The sequence below is a fragment of the Pelobates fuscus genome, chromosome 1 (assembly GCF_036172605.1).
Source record: "Pelobates fuscus isolate aPelFus1 chromosome 1, aPelFus1.pri, whole genome shotgun sequence".
Classification (NCBI taxonomy): Eukaryota; Metazoa; Chordata; class Amphibia; order Anura; family Pelobatidae; genus Pelobates; species Pelobates fuscus.
Window position 1 is genome coordinate 482,674,506 of NC_086317.1, and position 16,082 is coordinate 482,690,587.

Genomic DNA, 16,082 nt, shown 5'->3' on the forward strand with positions numbered 1-16,082 from the left:
CTCACACATACATTGATCCATACATTGACCCATACTGACACTCACACATACATTGATCCATACATTGACCCATACTGACACTCACACAAACATTGATCCATACATTGATCCATACTGACACTCACACATACATTGATCCATACATTGACCCATACTGACACTCACACATACATTGATCCATACATTGACCCATACTGACACTCACACATACATTGATCCATACATTGACCCATACTGACACTCACACATACATTGATCCATACCTTGACCCATACTGACACTCACACATACATTGATCCATACATTGACCCATACTGACACTCACACATACATTGATCCATACATTGACCCATACTGACACTCACACACACATTGATCCATACATTGACCCATACTGACACTCACACATACATTGATCCATACATTGACCCATACTGACACTCACACATACATTGATCCATACATTGACCCATACTGACACTCACACATACAGAACTCCATACTGACACTCACATAATATCTTGAAAAACACCTCCCACACAATATTACACACTCAAATATACAAACACCCTATGAATCCTACCTTGCTCCGTGCTCGCTCAGCTCCTGGCTGAGAAGCAGCCTGCCTGCAGCTCTGTCTGGCCCCACTTCTCTCCCTGCCTGCAGCTGTCTGGCCCCAGTCCTCTCCCTGCCTGCCAGCACTTTACACACAGGAAGCAAAAGGCAGAGGAACCGCGTGGGCTGCCCTGCTCTGCCTGATTACCGGGTCACATGCTTCCTGTGTGTGAAGGCTGACAGGCAGGCACAGGACTGCCTCCCTCCCTGCTCCTTATCCTTCACTCGCGAGCAGCATTGACACTTCACTTTGGAGTGCCTGCTGCTCACTGTGTGTACTGTGTGGGGAGAGGAAGGGCTGCTGCACTCTGTGGCCCCAAGTGCACCGGCCCACCGGGAAATTTCCCGGTATCCCGGTGGGCCAGTCCGGCCCTGAATATGAACACTAACTTTGGCCAGTGTTTGCGACTAAGTGGCTACTAAAAAAGTCTGGACATACCCCATATTGAATACCCTGGGTTGTCTACTTTAAAAAAAATATGTACATGTGGGGTGTTAGTTAGCGATTTATGACAGATAATAGTGTTACAATGTCACTATTGATACATTTTAAAAATATAGGTTTTGAAACCGCAATATCCTACTTGTACCTATAGCCCTATAACATGCAAAAAAAAAGCAAAAAGCATGTAAACACTGGGTATTTTTAAACTCAGGACAAAATTTGGAATCTATTTAGCAGTTTTTTTCATTCGCTTTTGTAGATGAGTAAAAGATTTTTTACGTAAAAGTCAAAAAACATTTATTTTTTTAAATTTTTCATCATATTTTTTCATTTTTTTTTTAATTAAATTACATGAGATTATATAAATAATGGTATGTAAAGAAAGTCCCTTTTGTCCTGAAAAAAACAATATATAATTTGTATGGGAACAGTAAATGAGAGAGCGGAAAATTACAGCTAAACACAACCACCACAAAAGTGTCAAAAAGATGCCTGGTCGCAAATGTACAACATCGCAAAAACAGTCCGGTCCTTAAGGGGTTAAAGAATAAAATAAAAAATAAAAAATAGGAAAAATGTGAGATACGTTGTTCTGTTTGCCCGTGCACCATATAGGAACTGCGCAATTACCATCTGTCACATATGCCATCTTGGATCACTATTCAGCAAATGGCATTTGCGTGTCACAACGTTATCAAAAGCTGAGTTAGAAATTGCAGTTATTTTACAGATAATTAACATAAAGACAGGTGCAGAGTCTTTTAATGTTTTGGGTTGTTTAGAAGACCAGTCACAAAACCAAACTAAAATCTACCAACCATTTCAAAACGTTTATCAAAATATATAAAACAAAACATTTTAAACCCTTTTTTACAGTCATGTACTCTTTCAGATTGAACTTGAATTTTTAATCTTGATTACCTTATTTCTTAGGAACCCAGTGCATATCAATAAATCCTTTATTTTCTATACAACAGATGTATAGATAGAACAAGGATCTAGCACCAATATGTAACCAAGGTCTTTGCGCTATAGCCACAATTTCTTAATCTAAGTGGAAGCAACACTGCTTACAATATTAACACATCAGTGCTCTGAACATTTTATTTAACTGCAATAAACATTACATATAATATGTCCTGATGAAAGTTCTAATTATGAAACTGAAACATTGATCAATATAAGTTATATTTAATTTTTTCTAACTAAATATGCAAGCCACACATTGTTCCAAAGTCACTGAGACAAGAACCTTATACAGGTTCTGTACTGTAAGCCTTACAAGGTGAAATCAGCTTGTGTTACAGTCACACCTTTATTAAAATGAAAAAAGTGAGACAACCTCATCGAGCAGTATCTCTTTTTTATTACAAAATAAAAGATACTGCTCAATTTATCTACAAGATAACAAGATGTAACCCCTGTTTTGAAGAGAACACTCTAAGGCATACAGTACAGAGATGGTATAGTGCTCTTTTTTGAGACAATTTGAGACAATAGGGGGTGAATAGTATATACTATATTGTCTCCTCAACGGTGGAGCTACCACCAAGGCAGCTGCACTGGGGCCCCCACTCTTTGGGGTGCCCATTGGGTGGCCCATGCACTTAGGGTGACCTGGTGGGTATAGCTGAACTGGGCCTAGTTTGGCACTGCAGCCCTTTAACACTGGCAATGCTGGGAAGGAAGTGAGATTAGGTCACTACCTAATAATTACAGTGGGAGTCACATTGCAGACAGAGGAGATGGCGCAGGAGAAACAATAGAAAAAAAGCTAGTTCCAGACCCACATCCCAATCAGTCTCAGCCACAGCAGCGGGACCATAAACAAACCGGCACACAACGTATACGTGCAAATATAAAAATGATAACATGTATGTGTGTTTGTATCTATGAGTGTGTCAGTTTGTGTTTGTGTGTATCTGTGTCAGTGTGTATGTATGTGTATCTGTATGTCAGGGTGTGTATGTGTCAGTGTGTGTATCTGTGTGTCAGATTGTGTGAATGTATCAATGTATCAATATGTGTATCTGAGTGTATGTGTGTATGTTTCAGTGTGTGTATCTATATGTGTGCCAGTGTGTATGTGTCAGTATGTACCTGCATGTGTGTGTATGTGTCAGTGTATTTATATGTGTGTATATGTGTGTTAATGTGTATGTATATCTGTGTAAGTATGTATGCATGTGGAAGTGTATCACACCCTTGTATTCCAACTCCAAAATTATATACAAACACAACCATTCATTCAACCACCAACACTAAACACAAAAGCACACCTGCATGTAAAAGGCAACACTACATACAAACCCCCTCCCCCTCCCTCAACTGCAGTCAAACACAAGCACTACACACAAGAATACCACCCTGCAAGGGTAGGCAAATGGTAGATACCCAGCTGGCATAGCATAGTTACATAGTTACATAGTTACATAGCTGAAAAGAGACTTGCGTCCATCAAGTTCAGCCTTCCTCACATATGTTTTTGCTGTTTATCCAAAAGAAGGCAAAAAACACAGTCTGAAGCGCTTCCAATTTTGCAACAAACTAGGAAAAAATTCCTTCTTGACCCCCAAATAGCAGTCATATGTCTCCCTGGATCAAGCAGCTATTACCCCACTAATTAGAAATTATATCCCTGTATGTTATGTTTTTGAAAGTATTTATCCAATTGCAGTTTAACCATCTGTATAGACTCTGACAAAACCACCTCTTCAGGCAATGAATTCCATATCCTTATTGCTCTTACTGTAAAAAAACTTTTATTTGCCTTAGATGAAATCTCCTTTCTTCAAGCCTAAATGTGTGACCTCGTGTCCTATGTATAGCCCTGTTTCTGAATAGATTTCCAGATAATGGTATGTACTGGCCCCGAATATATTTGTATAATGTTATCATATCCCCTCTCAGGCGCCGTTTTTCCAAACTAAAGAGATTTACATTTTTTAACCTTTCTTCATAACTAAAATGCTCCATTCCTTTTATCAATTTTGCAGCTTGTCTCTGGACTTTTTCTAGTGCCGTGATATCTTTCTTTTGAACAGGTACCCAAAATTGCACAGCATATTCAAGGTGTGGTCTTACCAGCGATTTATAAAGAGGCAAAATTATATTTTCATCTCGAGAATTTATGCCCCTATTTATACATGATAAAACCTTACTGGCCTTAGCAATAGCAGATTGACATTGCATATTGCGGCCTAATTTGTTGTCTATAACAATTCCCAAATGCTTCTCGTGTGTGGTTATCCCCAGTTCACTACCATTTAGGGTGTAAATTGCTTGTGCATTCTTAACCCCAAAGTGCATAACTTTGCATTTATCTACGTTAAATTTCATCTGCCATTTTAGTGCCCAGTCCCCCAATCTATCCAAATCCCTCCGCAGCAAGGCAATATCCTGCTCACATTTTATTACTTTACAAAGTTTTGTGTCATCTGCAAACACTGATACATGGCTTGTAATGCCCATTTCAAGATCATTTATAAATATTGTAACGGACACCTTCCATTAACCCCTTCAGGACGGAGTCAATAGTGCACGTTCTGATCAAAACAAAACGTAAACAAAAACTGGAATTTGCGCTATGTGTCTGTTCACCCGTAGTTCCCCTCTTTCAAATTATATGCACCCACACTTATTATATATCATTTTGTTCAGGAGAAACAGGGCTTTAATCTATCATTAACTATTCATATATGGAACATCATTTATTATGAATAAAAGTAAAAAAAATGTGAGAAAATAAGATTTTTTTTTAAATTTGCATTTCCGTCTGACATTTTAACTGTGAATGTCATAATACTGTTAGGTTTTACTGCAAAAAAAATGCACATATTTGTAATCAGCGATGTCTCACGAGTACAACAGTACCCCCCATTAACAGGTTTTATGTTGTTTTGGAAAGTTACAGGGTCAAATATAGAACATTACATTTTCAAATTGAAATTTGCCAGATTGGTAATGTTACCTTTGAGATGGTGTGGTAGCCCAGGAATGAGAATTACCCCCATAATGGCATACCATTTGAAAAAGTAGACAAGCCAAGGTATTGAAAGTGGGGTATGTTTAGTCTTTTTTAGTAGCCACTTAGTCACAAACACTGGCCAAAGTTAGCGTTCATATTTGTTTTTGTGTGAAAAAAGCAAAAAACGAATATTTGGCCAGTGTTTGTGACTAAGTGGCTACTAAGAAAGACTGGACATACCCCACTTGCAATACCTCGGGTTGTCTACTTTTGCAAATGGTATGCCATCATGGGGGTAATTCTCATTCCTGGGCTACCATACGCTCTCAAAGGCAACATAACCAATCTGGCAAATTTCAATGTGAAAAAAATGAAATGCAAGCCTTATATGTGACTCTCTAACGTTCCAAAACACCATAAAACCTGTACATGGGGGGTACTGTTATTCTCAGGAGACTTCACTAAACACAAATATTAGTGTTTTAAAACAGTAAAACATATTACAACAATAATATAGACCATAAAAGTGCAGTTCGCTTGTAAAAAATGCAAAAAACGTCACTTTTACTTAAAATATCATCGTTGTAATACAATTTACCAGTTTGAAACACGAATATTTGAGTTCAGCGAAGTCTCCCGGGTAAAACAGTACCCCCTATGTACAGGTTTTATGGTGTCTTGGAGAGTTACAGGGTCAAATATAGTGCTTGCTAATTAAATTCTCTGCACTTTCTCCCTGTGTTGTCATGCATGTCAATCAAATTTTAATTAATCAAATCACATAATTATGTTAAAAGATTATTTAAATATACATGTAGAATTTTAATATATATGCATTTATAGGTATTTAAATTCTACGTGTATACTGATGTAATCTTTTATGTAATTGTATGTATTTATCTATATATATATATTTGCGGTTATTTGCATTTTATATATAGATAGTATATATAGAATGTCATTCTAAGTGTATTTTGTTACCGATATATATATATTAATAACAAAATACAGTTAGAATGAAATTACATATGCATATATAATTTATATTAAATTTTGTTTCAATATTTAATTTATTTATTTTATTATTTAATTAATTTATTATTTTAATTATACGTATTTATATATAATATATATATGTACATCTATTATATATATAATATATATACATATTATATATATGTAATGTCATTCTAAGTGTATTTTAATATTAATATATATACTTATATTAATATTAAAATACACTTTGTATGACGTTACATATATATAATATGTATATATATTATATATATAATATATATACATATTATATATATATAAAAATGCATTTATTTTATTTTTACACATGTCTAATTATTTTTTTTAATTCTTCCCACCAGCAGGGGGACTGTCTGATATTTCAAACAGTCCCCCTGCTGGCATATCCACAGCCAGCTATAGGGGGCCATGTGATCGCTCTTTGAGAGCGATCACATGGCCCCCGGGGGCCTCATTTGCCGTGGGAGGGCTGCCTGGGCTGTGAGGCAGTCCTCCCGAAGCGGATCGCGGCGGAGGTAAGTATAACTTACCTCCTGGGGCTGCAAGCCGTTACGGCGTGCTATGCCGTCATAACGGCGTTAAAGCCCACTTAACCCGTGACGGCATAGCACGCCGTAACGGCGTTAAGGGGTTAATGGATGCTTCCTAGCTTGCGCCGAGGACCACAAGCACCGCACTGGACACCACAACCACCGCAGACTCCACAACCGCCGTAGCTTAACTGGAGCCGCGTCGTCTTCCGTCCACCTTGCAATCAGCTTCTGTCCTCCAGGACCGTGTGGGGAAGAACTCTCCTCCAGGAGAGCGTATCAGGAACAAGAGCTAAGTGATTAAAGCTCAAGGGAGTATGCAGAGCATAGCAATCCCCAGTGTGATATAGCAGTTCCCTCCAATAACGAGACAAGGCTACGTATTGAGGGTCAAGAAGATCTCTGTTTAATGGCAGGTACTCTGCTTTTATGCAGTGCTCCCCTGCAAGGGAGACACTCACAACCAATGAGACGTTACCCAATCAAACAATGGTTACAACCCACAAATTCCCTCCCCTCTGCTTGGGAGATAATTGAGTTTCTTACTGTATCTACTCAATTATCTCCAAGCTAAAACTTATACTTTTTATACATTTTTATAACTTTCTCATTTTACATCGTACATGAATAAAACTTTATTTTTTATGAACAACACAACTTGTGGAACAACATATTCAAAATTCGTGAAAATCCGTTCAGCGGTTCCAGAAATATTAAAAAGTCTCTTTGGACCGACCGCACGCCTGTTTGCATGCCCAAAACAGTTCCACAGATTCAGGCTGTGCAGTCGGTCTATTTCTGCCCTGAAAATAACAAAGTCCCATCCGAAGGCGGCGTTCGAATCGTCGGACTCACTTCGACTTCTGTCGAAGTATCGAAGTGGAACCGGGGTCGCGTTTTAGTAGTGTTCAATAGTATAATGGAGGTCTATTTTACGCCAAAATGACAAAGTCCCGTTCAAACGTGTGTTCGAATCTTCGAACGGGACTTAGTCTCCAGCTGCAGTGTCGAAGGGCAGGGAAAGGTACAGGTCAGCGGTATTCGTTCAAATGTGTGTCCGATTTCCGTTCCAGAGATTTGACGGCACACACCGCTGACTGCGTTCGACTGCATTAAAATGGCCACCGCCACGTGTTCGACTGTCTAATGGAGGCCACTTCGACTACTTCGACTACTTCGGCACTTCGACTGCATCCGAAGTGCCAGTTTAAAAGTACAAACCCTTTCTTTGTACAACACAGTTAAAGGGCCAGAAACAGTAGAATAAAAATCCATGATGCCCAAATACAATTCTTAAAGGGCAATACATTCCAGGGCCATAGTCGCAGGGCAGGAGGCTAGCGATCAATCCTCTCCAATGCCCAGTGGCAAAGGGCAGTTTGTCACAAATATGTTAAATAGAAGCTGTCCCAAAACAGAACCCTGAGGGACACCACTTACCACTTTTGTCCAGCTTGAAAATTTACCATTAATGACAACTCGTTGTACTCTATCCTTAAGCCAATGTTCTACCCAAGAACAAGAATATTCATCTAGACCAATTTCTTTTAGTTTGAAGACTAACCTATTGTGAGGAACCATATTAAATACCTTGGCAAAATACAAGTAGATCACATCCACTGCAACACCCTGATCTATACTTCTACTTACTTCTTCGTAGAATGCAATTAGGTTAGTTTGACATGACCTATGTTTCATAAAACCATGCTGATTATTGCTAATAACACAGTTCTTCCCAATGAATTCCTGAATATTATCCCTTAATAGCCGTTCAAATAATTTCCCAGTCACAGAAGTCAAGCTCACAGGTCTATAATTTACAGGCAAGGATTTTGAACCCTTTTTAAATATAGGAACAACATCTGCCTTCCTCCAAAAGAATCTTGAAAAATTAAATACAGAGGTTCACTTATTTCCCCACTTAGCTCCTTAAGTAATCGTGGGTGGATACCGTCAGGCCCCGGAGCTTTATTTACATTAATTTTCATTAATAGCTGTAGCACCTTGTCTCGAGTTATCCAATCACAAGTTATCACGGGAGCATCACGGGAGTTGTACAACAGATGGGGATCTATCCTTTGGCCACCCTTGTGCTATAGGGGGACCAAAAAGGTTTCTTGCACCAGGGCCCGCTCTACATTATTTCTGACACTTGATCTCCTCCTATTGTTTTTATCCTTATTTTTTTGCGTCATTTTTCAACAGGAAGCCTGGAATTGGTATGATGGCAGGCCCAACTGGCCATTGGGCAAATGCCGGTGGACCCCGATGGCCATGGGCAGGCAAGAGAGATCAGAGGATCTCCCCTGCCAGCCTTTGCAGGGTCAGTGCTATACAAGGCCCGATACCAGCCCTGCTGTGTGCTATGATAGAACGGTGGGGAAATCAAAGATCTTCCTCCCTGGTTCTTTGTTATTCAACTTTGGCAGCTGCCAGGGGAGGGAGAGAGGAGAAAGCCAGGAAGCTCTGCTGTTTCCACCAGGTTCCTCTCGCGAGGTTGAATTGTTTCCATGCTCACCAATAGAATGTTAAAAACACAATCTTTTACTCTTAAGCTGGAAAAAAATATTTGATTGAGTTGAGTAAAGTTACTTACTTTGATTGAGTAAAGTTAGTTAGATTAACTCTGTAAAACCTTTACTTTATAACTCTCTATATACACTCACATATGTCCCAGGAAGAACTTTGCAGTAGATTAGTTGTTTGTTTTTCGGTTAAAGTAAAACTGACTAAACTAGGGGTGCCCAAAAGGTACATCCCCAGATGTTGTAGAACTCCCATGATGCTTTCCATACCTTTAGAATGCCTTTAAATAACAAAGCATCATGGAAGGTTTAGTTTTAAAACATCTGGGAATCTACCTTCTGGGCACCCCTGGTCTAAACCGTGACCTCTCTTCCCATAAACTCATAGAACCTCAGTTTTACACATATATGAGAAATCACTTTTTGACCCCCTGTACATATCTTGGAAAAAATTCCATCCAAATTTGGAATTGGGATTAACTGTAAATTAGTTTGAGCAGAATGCCTATCAAAACAATATATATCAGATATTTATGACAGCGGATACCTGTTTGCTTTTTTTAACTATTGTATAATGCGCTATAATGTGTGTGTATTTTTTTATCACGTTGATTAATTTGATATATTATACATTCTTTCCTTACTATCATTACTCGTTTACTCTTAATTTACTAATTAAGTCCACGAGGAACAGAAAGGCAATCAAATTAAAATACATATCCTTTGTGGTTAAACGATCAGGTTTCTGCACAGGACAAGTCTTTAGAGATCTAGTCCATCGGAAATAGGCTATAAAAGAACAGGACGAGGTAGATCATTCTCAGTAGGCAAACTGAATCTCTGTTTCAGAATAAGTATGTGTTAGTTCTAAACCCTGTTGTAAATACTATAATTTGTTTAAGAATCCTCTGATAAACAGAACTTTGGAAAATGGAAAATACCACCACTTCTCCATCCTTTTTTATACTAATTGGGCTGCGGGAGATGGAGGCATTTAAATATCTGTATTTTGTGGTAGGTCTTGGGATTTATGTAACTACAATGCTCCTGTGTCCTCTTCTCTCTTTCACTATATGGACTGAGCCGAGTCTCCACGAGCCGATGTATATCTTTATCTGTAATCTGATTATTAATGCAAATTGTATGAGCACAGCTTTTCTCCCGAAGCTAATGAATGACTTACTTACTGACTCGGAACTTATTTCCTATAATGGATGCCTTGTTCAGGCTTTCGCCATCCAGAGCTTTGCTTGTGTAGATATTTTTATGTTTACCATTATGGCTTATGATAGATATTTAGCCATTGGGAATCCTTTAAGGTACACAACGCTAATGACAAACAAAAAAGCACTTCAAGTCACTGGTGTCATTTGGGTTTTTAGCCTGATTTTTGAATCTGTGCCTGTAGTAAGAATTATGATGCTCTCTATGTGCGGATTTGAAATTTCTAATGTTTACTGTGAAACAATGTCTCTCTATAAACTAGTATGTGGTGATGCTTTTGCAACTATGCTTTGGGGAACCACCATGACTCTTTTCTTAATTCTCCCCAGCTTTCTCATAATAATCTATAGCTATATTAAGACATTTCTAATATGTATGAAGATCTCTAAACAAGCATCTCAGAAAGCAATCAATACTTTGGCCACTCACATCATTGCTTTCTCTATTTTTATGATTGGATCATTATTTATTGTTTTTCGGTATAAAATAAATGGTGGACCCGTTTCAAGTTCTGTGCAGCTCGTCCTTGCATTAGCGGCTGGCATTGTTTGTATGGCTGTAAATCCGGTCATTTATGGGTTAAGATCAGAAACACTAAGATTAAAATGTATTTATATTATATGGAAACACATTACCTAACTCTAACTTATGTAGTCATTAACACCTTAAGCACGCAGCTTCAGAAGCTGGACGTACCCTCAAGGACACAAGCTATTTTTGCCTTTTTTGCTGTTTGTGTTCAACTGCAATTTGCATCTCTCTCATTTATTGCATCAGCACATTATATATAGTTTTTTAAAGGACAAAATGGGCTTTAATTTGATGTGACATACATATATAAAACCTATTTTTTTTATTTACATTTTTTTTTTAAATGACAAAAACATGAAAAACAAATTATTTTCACAGTTTTGGCAATAATAGTTTATCCATTTTAGGAAAAGTAATTCAAAATAAATTAATTTATATCTCTTGATTTACAAAGTGCATAGTATGTCTAGGATTTCAGCTTATTTTAAAAGTTACAGGTCACAAAATACAAGGAGTAATATAAAATGTCAATGTGAAACAATTTTAGAAATTGGTATGTTTGACTTGTAAGTTTATTAGCCATCACAGACAACAAAATAGCTACACACAAGTATATATTTATATAAAGTAGACACTTCTTTTATTGCCATTTCACCACCAATCTCTGCTAAATATTGTAGTACAATTGTTTTTTTTTCTGTTTTTTGACATACACACATATAACAAGGTTTTTGCAATGTGTATTTTGTAAAGCTGCTGTGTGCTATTCCTAGTCAAAATCCCACTTTGTGTTCAGCTACATCTGCTGAGTACAACAATAGCCCCATTGTATGCCTTTGCCACTATTTTGGGAAGCTACAATGACATATAAGAGGCCAGACTATATCAGTTTCTACAGTTAGAAAATTCAAAGATGGATTTGATGGACCTATATCTTATTTTGGGGAATTATAGTAATTTGGTTGTTCAAATGACCACACAAAGGCCTTCCATTCATGAAAGTAGACAATCCAGTGCATCTCATATGGCATATATTGTGCCTTAAGATGTCATCATTTTTTTATCGTGATATGTCAAACTTTGTGGTAAAAAAAACATTTTTCTAATTTTTTACTTAAGTATTACATTTGTGCTGGGCATATTGTATATTTGTTATTTTCCACCATGATAAAACACTCCAAAATATACTCAGTTAACTTTTCTGAGTAAAACAAAATCCCTAATTCTTTTGACACTATTTTGTGATGCTACAGTGCCATATAGGAGACCTGACCATTTCTGGTTTTAATAGTAGAATTTTGAGAAGTGGATTTGAAGGGCCTATGTTTCAATTTGGGGCATTATAGTAGTTTGACTGTTTCAATAACCCCACAAAGGCCTTCCACTCGTGAAAGTATACACTCCATGGTATCTCATATAACATATATTGTGACTTTACATTTAGTAATTTTATTACCGTTATATGTCAAACTTTGTGGTAAAAAAATATTTTTTGCATTTTTTACTTAAGCATTACATTTGTGCTGGGCATTATGTATATTTGATATGTTCCACCATGATCAAACGCCCCAAATTATACTCAGTTTATTCTTCTGAGTAAAACAAAACCCCCAATGTATGCTTTTGACACTATTTTGCGACGCTACCATGCCATATAGGAAACCTGACCATTTCAGTTTTTAGAGTAGAATTTTGAGACACGGATTTGAAGGGCCTATGTTTCAATTTGGGGCATTATAGCAGTTCGACTGTTTCAATAACCACACAAAGACCTACCATTTGTGAAAGAAGACACTTCAGGGTATCTCATATGGCATATATTAAGCCTTAACATGTCACTATTTTTTCACCATTATTTGTCAAAGTTTGTGGTAAAAAGCAATATTTTTTGCATTTTTTTACTTAAGCATTACGTTTGTGCTGGGCATTATGTATATTTGATATGTTCCACTATGATCAACACTCCAAATTATGCTCAGCTAACTCTTCTGAGTAAAACAATATCCCCAATGTATGCCTTTGGCAGTGTTTCGTGAAGCTACAGTGCCATATAGGCGACCTGACTATTTAAATTTTCACAGTAGAATTTTAAGAGATGAATGTGATAGGTTTATCTCTCATTTTGGGGTCTAATAACAGGTTGCTTATTCAAACTTCCCCCACAAAGGCCTACCATTTTTTAAAGAAGACACCCCAGGGTATTTTAAAAGGCCCATTTTGAACCTTAGGGTGGGATCATTTTTTCGCTTTTTTTTTTTTTTTTTTTATTTTATCTGCCTTTTTGACACACACTTTGAGCATTTAGTGCTTAGTGTACAATCCTTAGGTGTGCTACGGCAGTATAACTAGAGATGTCCCGAATAGTTCGCTGGCGAATAGTTCCTGGCGAACATAGCTTGTAGTGTACATTAAAAAAAAAAACTTGAAATTTGATTGTGAAATAATAGCAGTCAGTTTCCTTCACACGTGTGCGTTTCACGGCCTGCCAGGGCACAGTGTCACACCAGTGCAACTCATATCTGGTGTAACAGTAGTGTACATTTAAAAAAAAACAAAAACTTTTTGGACTGTGAAATAATAGCAGTCAGTTTCCTTCACAAGTGTGCGTTTCACGGCCTGCCAGGGCACAGTGTCACACCAGTGCAACTCATATCTGGTGTAACAGTAGTGTACATTTAAAAAAAAAAAAATGTTTTGACTGTGAAATAATAGCAGTCCGTTTCCTTCACGCATGTGCATTTCAGGGCCTGCCAAGGCACAGTGTCACACCAGTGCAACAAATATCTGGTGTAACAGTAGTGTACATTAAAAAAAAAACTAGAAATTTGACTGTGAAATAATAGCGGTCAGTTTCCTTCACAAGTGTGCGTTTCAGGGCCATCCAGGGCACAGTGTCACACCAGTGCAACTCATATCTGGTGTAACAGTAGTGTACATTTAAAAGAAATACATTTTTTTTTACTGTAATAGATTGAAAAGCACTTAGTTGTCTGCAAGCGTGTGTGTCAGGCCTACAGCGTCTACTCTGCCAGCTTCTGCCAGTGCACAGTGCCACTCATATCTGTTGTCACAGTAGCTTGCACGCATAGTACCACTACCACAATCGAAAAAAAAATTACAGGCAGGGGCAGGTCACCCCGCAGGGGCCGTCGTGGTTGTGGTGCTGTGATTCCCTTTGGCCCTAGAATAATGCCCAGTGTTCAGAGGCCACGTACCCTGAACTCGAAAAGTTCTGAGGAAATAGTTGACTTGCTAACACAGGACACCCAATCTTCTACAGCTTCCGCTCTGAACCTTGACGCACCATCCTCCTCCAGCTTAGCTTCAGGCACCTCTCAAGTTACCACTCACCCACCTGCCGCCACCACCAACACTAGCACCACGGCCGCTTCACTTGATCTGTCAGAGGAGTTATTTACACATCAGTTGGAAGAAATGAGTGATGCGCAACCATTATTGCCAGAGGATGTAGATTACAGGGATATGTCTCAGTCAGGCAGCATTACACACATGGACGTACGGTTTGATGATGATGATGTTGTACCCGCTGCTGCTTCCTTTGGTGAGTTGCCAGATACAAGTGAATGCGTCCGTGGATGTCACGTGGGTGCCCGCTAAAAGAGAAGAAGAACAAGGGTAAGGTTCAGATGAGGAGACAGAGAGGAAGAGGAGACGAGTTGGAAGAAGGGGGAGGTCGTCGCAAGGAGCTAGTGGCACAGTCAGACAGCATGCTTTGGCACCAGGGGTCAGCCAGACAGCACGCCAATCAACGCCACCACCAGAATGCCGTCATTGCAGAGCTCAGCAGTGTGGCATTTGTTTTGTGTGTCTGCCTCTGAAAACAGCGATGCCATTTGCAACCTGTGCCAAAAGAAACTGAGTCGTGGGAAGTCCAACACCCACCTAGGTACAACTGTTTTGTGAAGGCACATGATCGCACATCACAAACGCCTATGGGATCAACACATGAGTACAAGCAGCACACAAACTCAAAGCCGCCATCCTCCTCCTGGTCCAGCATCTTCAGCCACGTTAACCACTGCTGTCCTCCTTGCCCCCTCTCAACCATCAGCCCCTCCGTCTCTCGCCTTGAGCAGTTCCTGCTCATCTACCCACAGTCAGGTGTCTGTCAAGTACATGTTTGAGCGTAAGAAGCCAATGTCACAAAGTCAACCCCTTGCCCGGCACTTGGTCACTTGTATCACTTGGTCACTTTGTTAATACATTATATAGTGTATAAAGTTTTCACATTTGCAAAACTTTTTTGTATGAGTATATGCACATCAATGTATGCACAAATCACTTAAAGGCACAGCTCACTTTTTTCTTTTCTATTGATGAACAAATTAAGGTTAATCATACCAAGGTTGTAGAAATAGACTGTGCATTGGATAGTAGTGATGCTCTGGTGTTTGATCTGGTCAACCTGATGTTCAATCTGTCTTTTAATATTTAGTTTTTTAAATTTTTAAATTGTATTATTATTTTTATATTTTTACACTGAGTGATATACTTAAACTTATTATAACTGGGCCATTTCCAAAAGGCAGAAATACAAAATTAAGTTGCGGCGGTAAGCCTACCAAAGGCCATATGAAACATATGTAGTGAAGTCTTAGTGAGGGCCATGTATCATTCCATGGGTGTAGAAGGCCAAGATAGCTCATTGCGATTCATGGGTAGTGGGTGGCCATTTCAGGGCAGTATGAGAAATAGCAGTATGAGAAATAGCGGGTATATGAAATTATATGAGATGGGTTGATTAATGGTTGGGCTGTTGGGCAGCTGCAATTCAGAAACAGTGAACCAAAATGGTGGACCTGCTCCATATCATAACGTGTATATGACCAACTTGGTCATATACAGGTTAGAGATGATAATGTTGAGACATTTGTGCAACATCGTACCATTGATGGAAGAATAAGTGAATGGATGGATGAATAGATGGGTGGGTAGATGGGGGGTCGTTAAATGAGTGAATTGGTCGGTAGGTAGATGGGTGTATGAATGGGTGGTTGGATGGGTGCATAGATAGGTAAATGGATTGATAGGTTGATGGATGGGTGGATGGATTGATGAGTGGGTGGGTGAATGGATGGCTGGATGGGTGGGTGGATGGCTGGATTGGGGGATAGATGGATGGTTGGACAGTACCATAAATGATAACCACATGTATAGGCCCAAGTTTAGACCTTCATTTGCAACGCCTA

The 16,082-nt window shown here is 38.7% G+C and overlaps 1 protein-coding gene across 1 annotated transcript in view; it reads left to right on the plus strand.

Annotated features, from left to right (window-relative positions):
• LOC134585904 (olfactory receptor 5AC2-like) overlaps window positions 1–15,816 on the plus strand; it is a 46,559-nt gene extending 30,743 nt beyond the window's left edge. Inside the window, exons 2-4 of the mRNA XM_063441390.1 lie at window positions 8,798–8,915; window positions 10,037–10,899; window positions 15,739–15,816. Of these exons, the coding sequence (XP_063297460.1) occupies window positions 8,798–8,915; window positions 10,037–10,899; window positions 15,739–15,816 (1,059 nt within the window). The remainder of the gene's footprint in view (window positions 1–8,797; window positions 8,916–10,036; window positions 10,900–15,738) is intronic.
• The last annotated feature ends 266 nt before the right edge of the window (window positions 15,817–16,082 follow it).